Source organism: Chiloscyllium plagiosum, chromosome 4 (assembly GCF_004010195.1).
Source record: "Chiloscyllium plagiosum isolate BGI_BamShark_2017 chromosome 4, ASM401019v2, whole genome shotgun sequence".
In the NCBI taxonomy this organism is placed as follows: Eukaryota; Metazoa; Chordata; class Chondrichthyes; order Orectolobiformes; family Hemiscylliidae; genus Chiloscyllium; species Chiloscyllium plagiosum.
Genome location: NC_057713.1, coordinates 79,645,161 through 79,665,505, shown reverse-complemented (window position 1 = coordinate 79,665,505; position 20,345 = coordinate 79,645,161). Strand labels below are relative to the sequence as shown.

The 20,345-nt window shown below is 38.6% G+C and overlaps 1 protein-coding gene across 3 annotated transcripts in view; it reads right to left on the bottom strand.

Moving 5' to 3' along the window:
- The window catches only part of rttn (rotatin), a 172,360-nt gene that overhangs the window by 24,241 nt on the left and 127,774 nt on the right, over positions 1–20,345 (bottom strand). For all 3 annotated transcript variants that reach the window (XM_043688465.1, XM_043688466.1, XM_043688468.1), the window contains exons 28-31: positions 10,468–10,558; positions 9,130–9,283; positions 5,706–5,843; positions 4,308–4,525 (exon numbers count right to left, since the gene is read on the bottom strand). In XM_043688465.1, the coding sequence (XP_043544400.1) occupies positions 4,308–4,525; positions 5,706–5,843; positions 9,130–9,283; positions 10,468–10,558 (601 nt within the window). The remainder of the gene's footprint in view (positions 1–4,307; positions 4,526–5,705; positions 5,844–9,129; positions 9,284–10,467; positions 10,559–20,345) is intronic.

Genomic DNA, 20,345 nt, shown 5'->3' with positions numbered 1-20,345 from the left:
GCACTGCTGCCTCACAGCACCAGGGACCCAGGTTTGATTCCAGCCTCGGGCAACTGCGTGGAGTTTGCACATTCTCCCAGTGTCTGCATGCATTTTCTCCCACAATCCAAAGATGTGTAGGTTAGGTGAATTGGCCATGCTAAATTGACCATAGTGTCCAGGGATGTGTAGGTTAGGTGCACTACTCTAAACGTAGAGTAATGGGAAATGGGTTTGAGTGGGATACTCTTTGGAGGGTCGGTGTGGACTTGTGGGCTGAAGGGCTTGTTTCCATACTGTAGGGATTTTATGAGTATATAACTCCACAACTACATGAGAGAAGAAATTCCTCTTCATTTGTGCGAGTGGGGGGCTAATATTAAAGGGGATTGGATTTAAAACATAGGCATTAGACTACCTTGTGGTTTAACTTTGCTCTGCTAAAGCTACAAATGATGAATAAATTGTTAAATATTTTGTTTAAGCTACAAACCTAGTGTCTGGTATCAGGAACTAGCAGTTACGTAAAACACAGTTAGGAAGAATTGGGATCAACTTTGAGGGTCATTGAAAATTTTAATATTACTATGTGCTGAATACAAGGATAGGGAGGCTAGTTTGATTGGGCTCTCCCTCCCTCCCTTTCTGTGTCATAACAATCTGAATAAAAGATTAGAGTATTTCTAAACAATGGAGACCAGGGAAATTCTTAGTATGCTATCAAAAAGAAAGAATTAGGTTTCATGCGGTGTGTCATAGAACACAATCTGTGGTGACTATCTGGAGATGGCCAAATGTGGATTTTAGAGCTTTCTGGTGAGGCAATAAAGAGTTTATAACTTTGTTGGATGCTGATGGAAAGATTCTGAACAGATCACCAGTGTTTTAGCTGTTAAAAAAGAAACTGGTACACTTGCATCAAAAAATTAGAGATGAGGATAAAATATTAAAAATAATATTATTCAGGCAGATAACAGGATCATTGATAGTAACCAGGGAAGAAAAGCTAGACAGCTGATAATAGGGCAAATAGTGGGTAAAAATGGAATGGCTGTGCAGAAAGCAACCCATGTCATGACAGCACCTTCCTTTGGGGGTGGGTAAATGAAGGAAATGTTTTAAAATTATTGAACTTGATACTGAAAACTGAAGGCTCTAATAATAAGAGAAGTCTATTGAAAGTGAAAATAAGGCTCTTGTCAAGATACCATGACCGTAAACATTTGGGAGAAGTAGAATATCTCAGACATCAACTTTCATTTTCTGTACTAAATATGTATGTTTAATTGTTGTAAATTACTATTTGATTTCTACATAACCAGAAATGGCCCTTATAATTTCTACAGTAAAATCTGGCACAGTTCTTTCATAATGTTATCTTGGAAAGGCAAGTTTTCACATCCAAATACAAATTGAAAATCTGTACCACATACACTATTCTAACCCTTTTAGAGAATTTTAAGTGATCAGAGAAAAGCAGAGAGAAAGTCTATTCATTCACAAACACACATTGTCCTGCTTCAGTTCCTAGGAATAATATTTCTAGTCACTTTTTGCTTTAAACTGGAAATAGATTCAATCTGCATAATACTAATATGAGAAGTTAAATCGGTGCTGACATTTGATTAGATTCCCTACAGTGCGGAAACTGGCCCTTTGGCCCAGCCAGTCCACATCGACCCTTCGAAGAGTAACCCACCCAGACGCATTTCCCTCCGACTAATATATCTAACACTATGAGCACTTTGGCATGGCCAATTCACCTGACCCGCACATCTTTGGACTGTGGGAGGAAACCGGAGTGCCCAGAGGAAACCCATGCAGACACAGGGAGAACGTGCAAACTCCACACAGACAGTCACCCGAGGCTGGAATTGAACCTGGGACCCTGGTGCTGTGAGGCAGCAGTGCTAACCACTGAGCCACTGTGCTGCCCCCAAATTTGGTTGTTCAGTATGTAGCTTGAACTCACTGAGTCAACAACTATATTGTTATGCACTGTATTTAAGTTCTGTCTGGAGAGGAATAAATCGGTGCCCAATCTTAAGTACTTGAGATTGGAAAAAGTAAGGAAAAAAAAAAAGAGATTTGGATTTATTTAATGCCATTCACAGCCTTAGGCTGTTTCAAAGTATTTCACTGTGAATGAAGTGCTTTTGAAGGACAGTTCATACCACAAAGTGGTAACCATGATACAAGCTTCTCAAAGCAAGTTTCCATAAAGAAATAACATCAGACAATTCATTTTTGTACAGTTGCTTTGCGAAAAAAATATTGGCCAAAAGTTTGGAGAATTAAGCATTTAGCCCCTACAACCCATGCAAGGAGATCATGGCTGCTCTGTGGTCTCTCCATTTACCTGCCTTCGGTCCATATTTCTTACTATCTTAGTTTAACATTAATTAATTTATTTCAGATTTAAAATTAACAACTGAACCAGCATCCACTGCGATTTGTGGGAAAGAGTTCCAAACATTTACCACCCTGTCTATGTGTGCTGAAGTGCTTTCTAAGAGTTCTCCTAAATGTCCTGGCCCTAATTCTCAGACAATTCCTCCTAGTTCTAGAATCGCCAACCAGTTGAAATAGTTTATCTACTGTCTTCTCCTGTTAATATCTACCCCACTGTTCTCCAAAATAAAGCTACCAGAGTTTTCATATCTGTCACAGAGAGCAGATGGGCCATCAGTTTAATGTCTCATCTAAAAGAAAACACTCCCAATAATACAGCTCTCTTTTAGTACCGCAATAAAGTATTGACTTCAATTTTCATGCTTTAGCCTCAGGAGTAGAACTTGAACGCACAACTGTTGACTGAGAGATAAGAGTGCTACTGAGTTATGGTTGACTCTGGAGTTATTGTTGGTGTATTGTTCATTCCTAAGCCTGACAATCTCATGGTGTCGAGCATTAGGGATCAAAATACCAATGAAATCAACAATAATAGTCAGACTGGAGGCCTGTGACTAGGGGAGTGCCACAGGTGTCAGTGTTGGGCCCATTACTGTGTTATCTGCATCAATGATTTGGATGAGAATGTATAAGGCATGATTAATCAAGTTTGCTGATGACACTAAAACATTTGGTATCGTGGACAATGAGATAGGTTATCAGAAATTGCAGCAGGATCTTGATTAGCTGGGGAAATGAGTGAAGAGATGGCAAATGGAGTTTAATATAGATAAGTGTGAGGTCTTGCATTTTGGAAAGTCAAATCAAGGTAGGAATTCCATGGTGAATGGTAGGGCCTTAAGGAGTGTAGTTGAATAGAGGGATCTTGAGCTCAGGTTCAGTTCTCTGAAAGTGGAGTCACAAGTGAACAGGGCAGTGAAGATGACTTTTGGCACATTGGCCTTCATCGTTTAAAGCACTGAGTATTGAATTTGGGAAGTTATGTTGCAGTAATACAGGACATTGGTGAGGCCACATTTGGATTAACGTGTTCAGTTTTGGTCACCTAATTATAGGAAGGATGTTATTAAACTGGAAAGAGTGCAGAAGAAATTTACAAGTAGTTGCCTGGACTCAATGGTCTGAGTTAGAGAGAGAGGTTGGACAAGCTAGGACTTTTTTCTTTAGAGCATAGGAGACCAAGAGGTGTATAAGAGCATGAGAGGCACGGATAGATTGAATGCACTCAGTCTTGTTCCCAGGGTTGGGGAATAAAGGACAAGAGAGCATCAGTTTAAGGTTAGAGGGAAAAGAATTAAAGGGAACCTGAGAGACAATGTTTTTACACAGAGGGTGGTATACATATAGAATGAGCTATACCAGTGGAAGTGGTTGACGTGGGTACATTAATAACATTTAGTGTCACAGAGTCATAGAAACATATAGCACAGAAACTGACACTTTGGTCCAACTTGTCCATGCTAACCAGATATCCTAACCTAATGTAGTCCCATTTGCCTGCCCTAGATGTGTAATGCTCCAAACCTTTCCTATTCATATGCCTTTTAAATGTTGCAATTGTACAAGCATAAAAGGTATTTGAACAAATAAACGGATAGGAAAAGATTAGAAGGAAAGGGATCAAGTGCATGGAAGTGGGGATAGCATGGACAGACATTTTGGTCGGCCATGGACCAGTTTGGGCCAAAGGACCTGTCTCTGTGCTGTAGGACTCTGTAACTCTAAATGTTCAGTGTATTATTCTAAAATTTTTGATTCTGATAATTAAACAGGTCTGTAATGGTTTTTTTACACAAATTCAGTTCTGCATCTAAAGCTAGACAATCCGATTGGAAATATCGTATTAATACTGGTTAATTTAAATTCTTTATACATAAAAGGACTACAATTTATTTGCATTGGAATTCAATGAATACCTTTAATAGGCTCTCACAGAGCTGGCTGCCTGATGATTCATCCCCTTCATTTCCATCTAAAAGCTTAGTAATAGTCAGAGAGTTGATTGAGTGATTTATCGCTCCAATTTGGCATTGCCTCTTTCCCTCTTCAGTCAGAAGGAGAGAAATGAATTGTAAGGATACTGTATACAAACAGGATCTGGTGGTAGACATCTCAATGCACAAGGAAATCGTATCTAAAAGACAAAAAAAATTGAATACATGATACAAACCTCATTCTTGCAATTGTATAATAGCACATCATAGAAGATTATAAAATGTAATAGCATGATCACAGAGACCAATGAAGTATTGGGTTTAATCTTGCAACGGTATTGATGCTTTGAGGTTAGTTAAGTATCACAGTAAATTTTGCTGCTCATCAATATACGGCAACTTGTTGCTGGAAAATACTTGCAATAGGCATTGACTGGAAGAGCAGAAAAGGCTCTCCTGTTATACTTTCCAATTGAGTGTCAAGCAAATGTTCATTATTATGTGAAGAATATTATATGCACCTGTAGTGAGAGAATTAGAATGTGTGAAATTATGCCCTGGAGAAAATTGACACTTTGAGGACAGAAGTTCTCTGGGAAAAGTGCAACACAAATCCAAATTTCACAAGGTTTATTGTGTACGAAGCCCACAACGAATAGAAAGAAATTCTTGTTCAGCTTTCAATAACAACTATAAATATACACACAACCATTGGAGTTACAGGAAAGAAGCAACAGACAAATTTAATAGCTGACAAGGTATTTTGGGAATCAATGTGCATCTATAAAATGCGAAAACAAATAATAAAATAGATCAACATATTCCTGCAGTGTTGCATACTAAATTATAATGATGAATTTTGCCCTATAGAGATTAATTATAAGCAAAGCTTTAAAATAGCCAAGGTAAGTGGCATAGAGTATTATATATGTTGAATTAGAGGTCTCCTCAGAGCCATAAATAGCCTGCTGTTTACAGTGTACCATTCCTATAATTTATATCAAGTTTGTTCAAATAAAAACTAAGTATGCCTTAAAGATCTCATATCAATAGAGTTTAGGGCGCATGTGTGTATATAAAACACCACACTAAAACTGCCAAATGCTGTTAAACTGGTAACAAACAAAATAAAATTATGTGTGATTGTCTCTGTAATATTCATTGTATATTTCGATATGAAAATAATAGGTATAGTACTGGAGCTTTAAGGATTCAAATTTAATTACACAATTAAATTTTTTTCCTAAAATAATTTATACAAGACACATACATAGTAATGCTGCATCAGCTCAAGCGAACACCACTGATATAAAGTACCCGAAGGGAAAAAGTCTGGTCTCCTGAATACAAAGAATGCACATATTAGCTAGTTTATATTACCTATGAGAGCAGCCCAATGCTTTGCCACTGCAGTTACGACTGCTGGGAATGTATCCTGAGCGCTTTTCCGTAGAATTGTGTTCAAAAGCATAAACAAGTCTGTCCATGCTTGGTAGATAGCAGATGTTACCTCACAGCCTGAAACACAGATAGTTATTTGACTGACACTGAAAAATTACTAGTTTAAAAATCAGGGTCCCTAGCTATTAAGAACTACTTTGACAATAGGCGTGCCAGGTTCCGACTCTAGTCTATTTTTGCAAATTCCTTTGCTAATGTTTAATATTGTAATTAAAAGTACACATTGAGAGCATAATAAACATACACATCCGTTCATAGAATTAATAATCAATTTTCCCCTGAGTTCTATTACATGGCTCTACGCTTTACGTTCTCTCGTGATATTTGATATTCTTAGTAAAAAAACGATTTACAAAAATCTGGCAAGCAGTATGAGAACCTAGATATAGGAGCAGGAGGAGGTATATACCCAGAGGAGCCTGCCTGCCATTCAATAAGTTCAAGATTTGACTTTTATCCTTAGCTTCCACTTTCCTGTCCAATTCCCATATCCTTAGATTCCCTCAAAAATACAAATTTCCATTGATTTCAGTCTTGCATATCATCAACATATAAACATCCAGAGCTTTCTGGGTAAAGAATTTCAAATGTTACTAACCTTACAAAAAAAATAAATACTCATAAATAAATGGCCTCTTATCCTGAATCTGTGCCTTCCTATTTTAGAAACCTCGGTTAGGGTAAACAGCTTGTCAGCATCTAACATATCAAGCCCCCTCAGAATCTCATTCTTCAACAGGATTTCAATTTTAACACAATTGTTGATGCTGCTTAATCATTTCATGATGTTTCAAGTGGTCTATTATCACTTTCAGAGACGGTCTTCTAATCGATTTTTAATTTGAATCTTAATTACTTCCCAGTGAAGAGGTATTCTTAACCCTAGTACCAGATAGGTAGCATAACCTTTGGAATTCTGAGTTTAGATTAGATTAGATTACTTACAATGTGGAAACAGGCCCTTCAGCCCAACAAGTCCACACCGACCCTCCAAACAGTAACCCACCCAGGCCCATTTCCCTCTGACTAATGCAACTAACACTACGGGCAATTTAGCATGGCCAATTCACCGAACCTGCACAATTTTTTTGGACTGTGGGAGGAAACCGGAGCACCCAGAGGAAACCCACGCAGACACGGGGAGAATGTACAAACTCCACACAGACAGTTGCCTGAGGTGGGAATTGAACCCGGATTTCTGGCGCTGTGAGGCAGCAGTGCTAACCACCGTGCCGTTGTAGCTATCGACTTACAGGTAGTCATAATATTGTACTTATTGGACAGGCAAAGACAGAAGTTTATCCAACATTGCTTCTGGGGTTCCCTTATCTGCTGAGGTAATCAATCTAACTGATTTAAAATTAAAATCAAATTTCCTGAACATTGATAAATGTGCAACATGGAAAGTTAATATTCACAAAGTAAACTGAAATATCTTTAGAACTAAATTACTAATCTTTTTAAAGTTCATCTTAAAAAAAAAAGTGCCTTAAAAAGTTTTGTCATTCAAACTCATCCGCACCAACCAGACATCCCAATCTAACCTAGTCCTATTTGCTAGCATGTAGACTAAACCCTTTCCATTCATATATCCATCCAGATGCCTTTTAAATGTTGTAATTGCATCCACCTCCACCACTTCCTCTGACAGCTTGTTCTATACACGCACCACGCCTTGCATGAAAATGTTACCCCTTGGTTCCTTTTTAAAAACTTTGCCTCTCACCTTTAACCTATGCAGTCTAGTTTTGGATTCCCCCATCCTCAGAAAAAGACCTATTCACTCTATCCATGCCCTTCATGATTTTCTAAACCACTATAAGGCCACCCCTCAAGGTAAAACATCTCAGCCTGTTTAGCCTCTCTCAATAACTCAAACCCTCTAGTCTCAGCAACATCCTTGTAAATCCTTTCTCCACACTCTCAACAACATTGTCCCTATAGAAGAGTGACCAGAATTGTATGCAGTACTCCAAAACTGGCTTCACCAATGTACGAATCATAAAACATTAGGTCAAATTATATGATGTAAGTCTTTATTATAAGAGGAATTGGACATTAAAGTAAGGATGTCATATTTCGATTAAAAGTGTTAAGTGAATAAGTTTTGAGTGAGTTGCCGAATATTCCTTTATTTCAATTAATTTTTGGAATACAACTTTTTAATGGCAGCTTTTTGTTTCGACTTGCACTGCCACAACATGACATCCCAACTCCTATACTCAATGTTCTGACCATTGAAGGCAAATGTGTCAAATGCCTTCTTCACCATCCTGTCTACCTGTGACTCTACTTTCAAGGAACTATGCACCTGCAACTCCAGGACTCTCTGTTTGGCCACACTCCCCAGGATCCTACCATTAACAATACAAGACCTGCCCTAGTTTGCCTTCCCATAATGTAACATCTCACATTTACCTAAATTAAAAAAGTTAGTTCAGTCAGGTAGAACTAACATGGTAGCAGCAAGGTTTTACTGTGTGGAACTAACCACATTGATCTCCAATTTCAACTTGAATGGATGTAAGCTGGTTGTTAAACTACACCACTCGAGTGTACAGTAAAATCTTGATAACTTGTCTTTTCACCATTGTGATAGATATCATTTTCCCATTCAGCAGCCAAACAGCTTGTCAATACATTGATGGCTTTGCTGGGTTTTCCCCATGCTACCTTGCTCTCCCATTGCACCCTCCCTCAAAATATCATTGCACCATTTCATCTGATCATGAGAAGCTTTTCTTTTTACTTCAATCTATCATCCACTATTCTTTGGACAAACCTTATTTATGCTGGTAAAAAATCAATGATCTTCCAAAAATGTAATTTCTTGGAACAGATCAAAAGTTACTGTCATTTTAAATGATTCATATTTAAATTCTCATTCTCTTGCTTATATCTGTTCATGACCTTGTCTTTTCTCACCATTGCAATATTCTCTAGCTTTTAAAGTTCCCAGTTGAGTTCTCTATTTTTCCTACTCTGGTCTTCTTTTGTAATTGTTTCCCGGTTCCATTTTTATTATTGTTGGCAAGTGTGGTCTCAGCTCTGAGACTATGTGCCCAGAAATCAGTCTGATCTCCTTGGTTCTTTTACTGAAGCACCCCATAAAAACAAGTCACTTTGTCACCTTTCCTATCATCTCAAAAGGCCACTTCTGATTGTATATTTGTTCAGTTCTGTGGGACTTTTCTTCTATGTTTGTTATTAGATAAATGCATTGTTAAGACAACTAAATAACTTGCTCACTGATGAATATAATTAGAGTTTCACTGAAAAGAAGATTCCAATTTTGCATGCCAAATGTGCGAAAGAAAGATGAAGAAACATAATGGTACATTACCAAAATAGTCCTTGCACTGTATACAAAGTACTGTGAATATATTTAACAACAATGGCTTCAGTAAGTCATCCTGAATTGTGTGTTCTGGATGCAAGACCAAACAGTGTTGAACCAGATTAGAAAATGCAGACAGATACTGAAGGTGGCTCAAAATCTGCAGAGAAAAACAATAATTAAAAACAACATACCACAAGATATCGATTAAAACTCTACAGCAGAATTCAGTGCACACCTTCGTTCAGCAAACTGTGGCACATAGCATTCAAAATGGTCCTTTATTAGTGACTTGCAAGTAGCAGAAAATGGTGAAGTGTGAAAGACTTTTCATTAATTATTCAAGAGAAAGTGCAGAACTGTGCTGATTTGAAACATTTCCACTTTGGTCAAATTATCATAAATTAATCTTATTTTCAGGCCTGGGCAATCATTTGACTTGTTAAATAGATGAACTCAGCATGTACCCTCATTGCCAAATGTGCACCTTCTATTAGGATCAAAAGGATGGACTCAAAGAGTCAAGTTGAGTGTTATAGCAGTAATTCTTACTTTGCTTTGCTCCAGAGTTAGGACTAGTTAGGAAAAAGGAAACAGGTTTAAACAAATGCTGACAGGTGCAGTGTAAATCAAGAGGTCAGAGGCATGAGGCTAGAGACTAGTCATATTGGGATGACATGCTTCAATTCTGGATGTAGGTTTGCTCGCTGAGCTGGAAGGTTCACTTTCAGACGTTCCGTCACCATACTAGGTAATATCTTCAGTGAGCCTCTGGACGTATTAATAGAGGGGAGGAAACACCAGCATTGCTTCATCCGGAGGCTCCCTGAGGATGTTACCTAGTATGGTGACGAAACATCTGAAAGTGAACCTTCCAGCTTAGCGAGCAAATCTACATCCAGAACCTCAACCTGAGCTACAAATCTTCTCAAACTTGTTAACGTTTCGATGTTGCATTTAGTCAGTGGAATAGCGGAGAAGCAGAAATTACAGGAAAGTCAGATAATTAGAAGGGAGATGGGAGTACTGCTGTCACAACAAATCTGGGATGGGCACTGTCTAGACCTTGACAGAATATCTTCACACTAGTAAACTCAAAAATTTAAATTCTGCTATGGACCTCAAGACAAATGGATAGCATTTCTTCACATCTTTAAAAATCAGAGGGCTGAAGAGCCTGTTGCAGTGAGTAATGGTGATGCCGATTGTTAACTTAAGGTCAGTTGATGAATGTGGCTGTCTGTTACTACTGTATATATTGACAGCAGTAGAAATTTAGTTTCAGCTTCATGATCTTTATTCATATAAATAATAAGGATTTAAACTGCGGTTTATTACACTGACCTGAGCTTTGATATCTTCGTACTGGTTAAGACAAGTCAATGGTGCTCCCAACTCCCACAGGCACCTATCCAGTAAATCAGTGTTTACCAGACTTTCAGAAAACAAAGCATGCAAAATTAAATGAAATTGTAACAGTATACTTGATGCAACTGTATTACATGTATATGAATATAACATCCAATAATTCCCCAAAATCCCAAAGTACTTAAATTTCCAATAAGTCTTATGCTTCTCAGCAGTTATAGTAGCTTAATTTGATTTCATTTATTATGGTCACATGTACCAAAGTACAGTGAAAAGTTTTGTTTTGTGTGCAGTACAGGTATATCATACCATACAAATTACATAAGGATAATGTTACAGCTGCTGAGAAGGTGCAGAAAGAGTGAGGTCAATATTACATTTGAAATTTGAGAAGTGCATTCAGAAGTCTAATAACAGCAGGGATAAAGCTGTTCTTGAATCTGTTGGCCCACATAAGCTTTTGTATCTTCTGCCTGACGAGAGAGGTTGGAGACACTAACTGGGATGGGAGGGGCTTTTGATTATGTTGGTTACCTTTCTGAGGAGTTAATGGATAGAATTAAATTAAAATACACGCAGCGTTAACGTTAAATGTGTATCTCACCAAGGCATTTGCCAAAACAAAAACTGTTAAATGCTTTTAGGTACAGAACATATATTGTGTTAACTGCTTGATTAACTGAAGAGTCATGCCAGACTTGAAACATCAACTTTGTTTCTCTTTCGACAGATGCTGCAAGACCTGCTGAGTTTCTCCAGCATTTTCTGGTTTCTTTCACTCCCTTTACAACTAGCACATGGTAGCAACAGCATGCATCACATAAAACAGCATTAAATCACCAAACCTCCTTCAACAGCACGTTCCAAACTCGCAACCTTAACTACATAAAGTCAAGGGTAGCAGAAGGTTGAGAATGCCACAATGTGAATCTATCCTACCAGTTCCACACAGTATCCTGAATTCAAACTAAATTGCTGTTCCTTGAGTCACTGGGTCAAAATTTGAGAATGCTGTTCCTAACAGGTGAGTATACCTATACCAAATGGACTGCATTAGTTCGAAAACGTAATTCAGCCACCACTTACTCCAGGGCAATTACAGATGGACAATGAATATTGACTTTGCATGTAATGTGTGCAACCCATGAACAAATAAAAGGAAATATGCCAACATGAAATAAATAAAATTTAAGGGAAATAGAAATGGTTTCATTTTAGGTGTTTGCTTATAACCATAGGATATAAAACCATCAGAGAAAAGAGCAGAATTAGACCATATGACCCATCGAATCTGCTCCACCGATCGATCATAGCTGATATGTTTCTCAATCCCTTCTCCTGTCTTCTCTCCCTATCCTTTGAATCCCTAATTCGGTCCACAGCCTTCTACAGCAGTGAATTCTACAGACTAACCAGCCTCTGGCTGAAGAAACTCCTCCTCATCTCAGTTCTAAAGGGTCGTTCTTTCAAACTGAAGCTGTGCTCTAGAGTCCTAGTCTCTCCTACTAGTGGAAAAATCTTCTCCATGTTCACTCTATCGAGCTGTCTCAGTATTCTGTAAATCTCAAATGAGATTCCCTCTCATCCTTTTAAACTCCATCAAGTATATATCCAGAGTCCTCAACTGTTCTTCACATTGTCAGAAATCACAAGCTTTCAGAGCACTGCTCCTTTGTCAGGTGAAGTCCCTACATGACAAGCCCTTCATTCCTGGGATCATTCTTGTAAACCTCCTCTGGATGCCCTCCAAGGCCAGCACATCCTTCCTTAGATACAGTGCCCCAAACTGCTCATAATATTCCAAACACATTCTGACCAGAGCCTCAGCAGTATACCTGTGCTCTTGTATTCTTGTCCTCCTGAAATGAATGCCAACATTGTGTTTACCTTTTAAACTGCCAACTGAACCTTAAGAACTAGGTCTCCCAAGTCCCCTAGTGTTTCAGATTTCTGAAGCTTTTCCTTGTTTAGAAAATAGTCTATGCGTCTATTCTTGCTACCAAAGTGCATAACCTCTCACTTTCCCACACCATTTTCCATCTGCCACTTGTTTGCCCACTCTCCTCATCCTGTCCAAATGCTTCTGCATCTTCCCCACCTCCTCAATATTACCTGTCCTTCCACCGATCTCTATGTCATCTGCAAACGTGGCAACAATGCCCTTTGTTACTTCTTCGAGATGGTTAATGTATAATGTGAATAGCTGTGGTCCCAACTCTGACCCCTGTTGAACTTCACTAAGCAGCAGCTGCCATCCTGAAAGAAGACAGTTTTATCCCTATTCTCTGCCTTCTGCCAGTCAGCCAATCCCCTAGCGATGCCACTACTTTGTCCCTCACATCATGGGCTCTTATCTTATTTAGCAGTTTCTTGTGCAGGTCCTTGTCAAACGCCTTCTGGAAATCATAATATATCATGTCCACTGGCTCTCCAAAATACAAGGATATTCATTTTTCTTTCCCCAACCTTGTTCCCACTCACCAACTCTATTTCTCTCTGTCTGTTTAATCCCTTAACATATATTTGACTAACCAACTTTAGCTCTGATCTTATTTTCAACTCCTATAAGTTTCACCTTTCTCTTGGGACCTTTTTAATTCTGTCTAATCTTGCATTTCCTTTTTGCCCATTCTCTCCACTAAAAAAAAGGTTTTAAGCATGTTGTGTCACATCACCCAAAACCTCTTAAAAACATTCACCACCATATTTCATGTTTCCTGTCTTCAATCTAGTACTTACAATATTCATAAAGTTGGAAATGTGTGATCTCCATATCTGTTATTTCCTCCAGTTGTTTGTAGTACATTCTACTCATAGAATCCCTACAGTCCAGAAATAGTGCACTCGACCCATCCAGCCTGCACCGGCCCTCCAAAGAACAACCCAGCCAGTGACCCTTTCTCCGTATTTACCATGGCTAATCCACCTAGCATGCACATCCCTAGATACTACAGGGCAATTAAGCATGGCCAATCTACCTAATCTCCCTGGACTAGAGGAAGAAACTGAGATCTGGCTGAAACCCACAAAGGCACACTGAGAAAGTGCAAACTCCACACAGACAAATATGACATGCAGTTTGGCAGGAAGAATACAGGAGTGGAATATTATTTAAATGTAAAAAGACTGCAGAAAGCTAAGGAACAGAGGGATTTGGGAGTCCTCATACATGAAACACAAAAAGCTAGGATTCCAGTTAAGTGGGTGATAGGGAAATCAAATTGACTGGCCTTTGCTTCAAAGTGAATGAAGTATAAAAGTAGTGGATTTTGCTGCAACTATGCAAGGCACATGTCAGACCACAGCTGGAATATTGTGAACAATTGTGGGCCCTTTATCTCAGCAAATGTATACCTGGCATTGGAGGTGGTCCAGAGAAGGTTCACTAGGCTGATACCAAATAAAGAGAAAATGAAGGCTGCAGATGCTGGAGATCACAGTCAAAAAGTCAGGAACGTGATGAAGGAATTATGCCTGAAATGTAGACTCTCCTGCTCCTCAGATGATGTCTGACCTGCTGCGTTTTTCTAGTGTCACATTTTTTAATACTGATACCAGGTATGGAGAGATTATCTTATGAGGAGAGGCTGTGTAGGTAGGTCCTGCATTCATGGGAATTTAAAAGAATGAAAGGAAGACTTATTGAAACATTGAAGTTTCTTGGGAGACTTGATGGTGCAGATTGAGAGTGGGAAGAGGTAGATGGAAACCAAACACTAGACCAAGCCCATGGAGGGAGGGGGTGGATGGGGGGGTGCAGAAGGGGGTGACCAGAGGGCATAATCTCAGAATAAGGGATCACACAGCTAAGTCAGCAATGAGGAATAATTTCTTCTCTCAGAAGGTAGTGAATCTATGGAATTCTTAAATGCAGAGAGCTGATGAGGTTGGGTTGTTAAGTATATTAAAGGCTGACATAGATAGATTTTTAATCAGTAAGGGAATCAATGATTATGGAAAAAAGATAGGAAAGTGGAGTTGACGATTATGGGATCGAATCAATGATTTCACTGGTGGAGGAGTCTTAATAGATAGCTGGAGACCAGGAATTAGACAAGGGACTTATGTGGACAGAGCTTTTTAAAATCACTTCATGACATCTTGTATGGGAACGCACTCATAAGTATGGGGGCTTGTAAGTCAGATGTTCTTGTATACTCCCTGGGAATCAAGGGACCTCCCTGTACACTTAGGTGAATAAAGAGTTGATAAAAGAAATGTATTTGTTAATTGTTGGTCGCTCTGAAGGCTGGTGCTATGCAAATCAGAATGTGGTGGATTCTGGAAACAATGGAAGGAACAAGATGAATTGTCAGACATTAAAAGATAGATTATTTTGCAGGCCATCGATTGACTGTCAGAAAGGTCATGATTTCAACCTTCTAAAGTAGTCTGTTTACCTCAGTAACACACTGCCTTAAGTCAAGAAAATACTTTGTATAGATTGAAGCAAAGTGGATAGGCCTTTCCAAGGCAATTTAACATAACAAAGGTCTTATTTCAAATTTTTCACAATCCCGATTCCAGTGATACTGATACGGCCAAGCAGTTAGTAATTCTTTTCTTACATACCCAGCCAGAATATTTTTGGATGAATCATAATCAAAATGACAAGTTCTGAAAAATACAGTTCCCATGTGAAGTTAGCTGAAACTTGCTGATCTAATCTTCTGTCTTAGGAAGGTGAATTCACGATAGATTTAGTTAGACTGAGCTCTGAAAAAGAGTTATAGTGGACTTGAAACATGAACTCTGTTTCTCTCTTCACAGATATTACCAGATATGCTGAGTTCCTCCAGTTACACTATTTTCATGTCAGATCTCCGGCATCACATTACTTGGTTTTAACATACCTAGCTCAGCTTCTCTGCCTAGAATTCAAAGTCTGGAGAATTGTCAGTAAGTTCACTGGTGGGCTGCATCTTAGCAGTTAAAAGAACATACTGATATTTATTGTGTTTAGCATTCATAATAACTATTTACAGTTTTGTGAAAACACTGGAGGCAAACCAAGCATTATTTCTTCTGTTTGTAGAACCTGGGCATTATTACTCTGTTGCATCACTTGTTTAGTTACAATAATGTGAAATGGCTAGTTTCCTGTGTTAGATCTGGTGCAATAAAAACAAAAAAAAAGATTGCAAATGGTCTGAAACTCTGACAGAAACTATGGAGTGAAAAGCAAGTTAATATTTCAATTCAATGAATTTATGACTACCCCCCAATTTTCCCCTTTCTGATCTTCAATTTTTTTATGGGAAAAGTCACCAACCTTTCTCTCTTCAAAACACTGCAGATTTACTGAGTATTTCCTAGATTTTGCATTTTGATTTCAGATCTTCAGCATCTATTTTTATGTTAGTTCTGAGTATCATTAGGTGTGTCAAACTTTTCTGTTTTTGTGCATTTTTAAGCAAAAAAAACAGGTGAAGAGCAATTTTGATAGCTTATAGGAGATGGAGACGAGCTAATGAAACATTCCAAAGGTGTGATAAACAACTGTAATATAGAAATGTATATATGCAGATATGTTTGATAAATGTATGTTTTAATAAACTAACAACGCGGGCTTTGTTTCATCTGATTGTTCATACAAATACAAGAAAAATGATAAAATGTTTGTTTTTCAACTGGTCAATGTAACGAAAAGCTCAGCTTTGTTTTTAAGTAATCTTCATAGAGAATTTAGAAGAGAAACTTAAATATTATAATTCAGCTTTACTGCAAACCTGCCAAAGCTTTGCAATACTTGCAATCTGGAGAAGTTTCTCCTTTGTCTAATGTCAAATTATTAAAAGACTCGAGAAAGTGCTTTGATCCCTTCACAATTCCAAATCAGCTAGATGCTCATAGTTACAGCAAGATGATGGGGGAAATGGAGAAATCATTTTGCTCACAATGACAGGAATTAGAGAAATTTGGTAGTATATATGGGTGGGATGATGAGAATGAATAGTAGAATGTATATACTTCAAAAATAGAAAAAAATTGAATAATTAAATGCAGCAGTGTATTACGGGAGACAATTTTCATACCAAAAACTACATAGTGGATGCTATTTCAAAATGTAAAAGTTTATGAACTATATATCATATACTGTCTATATTAATGGTTTGGAGGAGTGAGCAGAGTGTAATGCGACTACATGTGTTGACAATATAAAATAGGTGGGAGGACATGTTTTAATGAGGACAGAAGTATCTTCAAGGAGATATAGATACATTGCGAGTGGATAGTGACCAGACAAAAACTTGGCACGTGAATCTTAACGTAGGAAAGTGAGAGGTCATGCATTTTGTTATGAAGAATCAAACGACATATTATTAGTTAAATAGAAAAGGACAGTGAAATAAAATAGTGAAGGACAGAGGCATCTGGGTATCTGAGTATTCTACTGCATAAAGCACAAAAAGTTAGTATACAGGTGTAGCAAGTAATTGAGTAGGCAAACTGAATTTTAGCCTTTATTGCTTAAGTCAAAAACAGTGAAGTCTTGTTACAATTGAACAGGGTGTTGGTGAGGCTGCACCTGGAGTACTGTGTATGGTTTTTGTCCCTGTATTTCAGAAAGGAGCTAATGGCATTGGTGACATCTCAAAAGAGGTTCACTGGGCTGATTCCTGGAATAGCTGAAAATGTGTTGCTGGAAAAGCGCAGCAGGTCAGGCAGCATCCAGGGAACAGGAGATTCCTGGAATACTGGGTTTACTTATCAAGAAAGGTTCAATAGATTAGCCTTTATTCATTAAAGTTCAGAGAAATTAGGGATAATCTTGTCGAAACATATAGAGGGAGCTTGACAAGGTAGATGCTGAGAGTATGTTTCCACTAGTGGTGGAATCTTGAACTAATGGACATAGTTACTGAAAAAAGGGACACTCAATTAAAACTGTGATGTGAAGGAATTTCATTTCGGAAAGCAGTGAATGTCTAGGATCCTCTATCCCAGAGACTTTGTAGGCTAGATCAATCCATGTATTTAAAGAAAAGATAGATCTTTGAAATTGGGGATTTCAGTGCCAAGAGCAACTGTCATAAAAGAGAACTTGAAGCCTGGGTAGATCCACCATGATCTAATGGAAAGGTGAGGCAGGCTTAAGAGGCTGAATGGTCTATTCTGACTCTACTTACTATGTTTTTATGTCAAACACTTACGACGAATTAGAACTTTCCTTGGTGCGGGCCGATAGCCAATCTTTCACCTTACCTCAATCCCAGTCCATGGTCATTAAGCAACTGAATAGTGGCACTATTTCAATAATTTAGTGGATTTCTGGGATCTCAGTCGAGAATAAAGAATGAGGTTTGTCTAAGAAACCACACAACAATCACAGAACTGAAACACTTAAGGCCCAGACTGTTCTCACAGAATGACCTCTAACACTTCCACAATGGTTGTTCAGACAAGCTCAAGAGGTTTTAAGCAGGGGTTTTGTAATGTAGTAGCCCCAGCTCGAGGTCAAAGGCCCACATTCAAATTCCATCTGCTCCTGGGGTGTGTCATTATATTCCTGAACAGGTTATTTCAAAATATCAAATGGGTTTTAAGTTACAAGTGCTTTATGGCTTCAGGTATTAAAACAGTTGGTTGGTTTTTAAATAAAGTGAACAGTTATGAACTAATCACTCATTTTAATGTTTTTTTTCACATATCTAACCGTCATCACAGGCTTTATGGCTTCTATATAGTGGGTGAATCAACATTGAAGTAGTCATGATTTGGAGATGCTGGTGATGGACTAAAAATCACACACCAAGTTATAGTCCAACATGTTTAACTGGAAACACTAGCTTTCGGAGCACCGCTCCTTCATCAGGTGATCATCACAACCACCTGATGAAAGAGCGGTGCTCCAAAAGCTAGTGCTTCCAATTAAACCCGTTGGACTATAACATGCTGTTGTGTGATTTTTAACATTGATGACCAACAAGGCATGAGGACGGGTAGGGCATGGCAAGTGAGAGAGTGGGTAAGGAAGAATGCAAGTATGGGTGGCAGTGTCTTATAAACAGCCCATCTGTGATAAAACTTTTCCAGGGTTGGCTGGCTGAACTTCAGCTGATACTTGCCTCTAGCAATGAAGACTGTGACTTTAGAACTAATATTTACTGAGGCAGGAATACAAAGCTGGTTATCTTCCAATCTCCAATCACAGAGATAAAAGTCTTGCCTATACTTTCTTTCTCTCACTTTCTCCATTGATGTGATCAGAATATTTATATCATTTCTTATTTAATGCCATTAGAATTTATCTGCCAAGCAATGAAGCCTCCCTTGCAAGACTGTTGTTGATTTCCCATCACGAGTCAAAATTGAGCTGCATTAACTTTTATTAGATGGATTCTTGGTTATTCTGTAAGAGCTTTCGGTCTTGCACATGGCTAACCAACGTAATGGTTTTGAATTTGGTGCCAAAATAATGGTGGCTTTCATGATGTTTGAGGTTTATAACACATATATTGTCCAACAACTTGTCCCAAAGAAGAGATGCACTTGGAATGCGAATCAGCACAAGTTGCCAGACAATTTACACCACTTTGTCGTTAGGCTTGCAAAAACACCAACTCACTTTTGCTGCAACATTTTGAAACATATGTGCTCCTGAATAGCATCAAGATCTTTTTAAATAACAAGATGTTTTAATAATGAGATTTATGTTCCTGCATTGTCAAGCAAACTCTCCAAATCAGAAAGAGAATCAAATTCTGGAATTTCATTGTACCAGCTAGTTATTTGTTAACATCTACAAGGTTAAGCTCTTTTCTCACTTTTTTCTTCCCTCTTAGTTAACCCTTATTTCACTCTCTTTATTTCTTGTTCTGTACCTGATTGGACTCTAATAATCCAGTTTAATTTACACTCATCTGTCCTTACTCTGTTTCTTTTCTCAATTTTTAAATCTCACTGCTTCAGGAAAATGACCAGTGTTTCCATTGTTATTAAGATTCTAGCTGTCCCACTAACCTCGTAAATTATTAATGTGCACCAAGATACCCTACTTCAGCAAATTCTGGGACTATATCATCTGCAATCTTCAACAAGAGAACATGACCATCCTTCAAAAAGCTTCCAAACATTGTTACTACCTGTTGTGGTTCTGTTCGCCGAGCTGGGAATGTGTGTTGCAGACGTTTCGTCCCCTGTCTAAGTGACATCCTCAATGCTTGGGAGCCTCCTGTGAAGCGCTTCTGTGATCTTTCCTACGACATTTGAAGTGGTTTGAATCTGCCGCTTCCAGTTGTCAGTTCCAGCTTTCCATTGCAGTGGTCGGTATATATTTTTTTAATATATTTTTTTTCCCCCAGCACCCATGGTGTGTGTGCGCAGGTGTGAGACACAGTGAAAGACACAAATTGTACGAATCTTTATTCAATTTCTACCACCAGGAAGATAGGAAAACACCCGGGTGGCCAGTGACAAACACTGCCCTTCACATCAAGGGATCAAAACAGTGAGCGGGAGGGTAGGGACAGTGGTCGGTATATTGGGTCCAGGTCTATGTGCTTATTGGTTGAATCTGTGGATGAGTGCCATGCCTCTAGGAATTCCCTGGCTGTTCTCTGTTTGGCTTGTCCTATAATAGTGGTGTTGTCCCAGTCAAACTCATGTTGCTTGTCATCTGCGTGTGTGGCCACTAAGGATAGCTGGTCGTGTTGTTTTGTGGCTAGTTGGTGTTCATGGATGCAGATTGTTAGCTGTCTTCCTGTTTGTCCTATGTAGTTTTTGTGCAGTCCTTGCATGGGATTTTGTACACTACATTGGTTTTGCTCATGCTGGGTATCGGGTCCTTCGTTCTGGTGAGTTGTTGTCTGAGAGTGGCTGTTGGTTTGTGTGCTGTTATAAGTCCTAGTGGT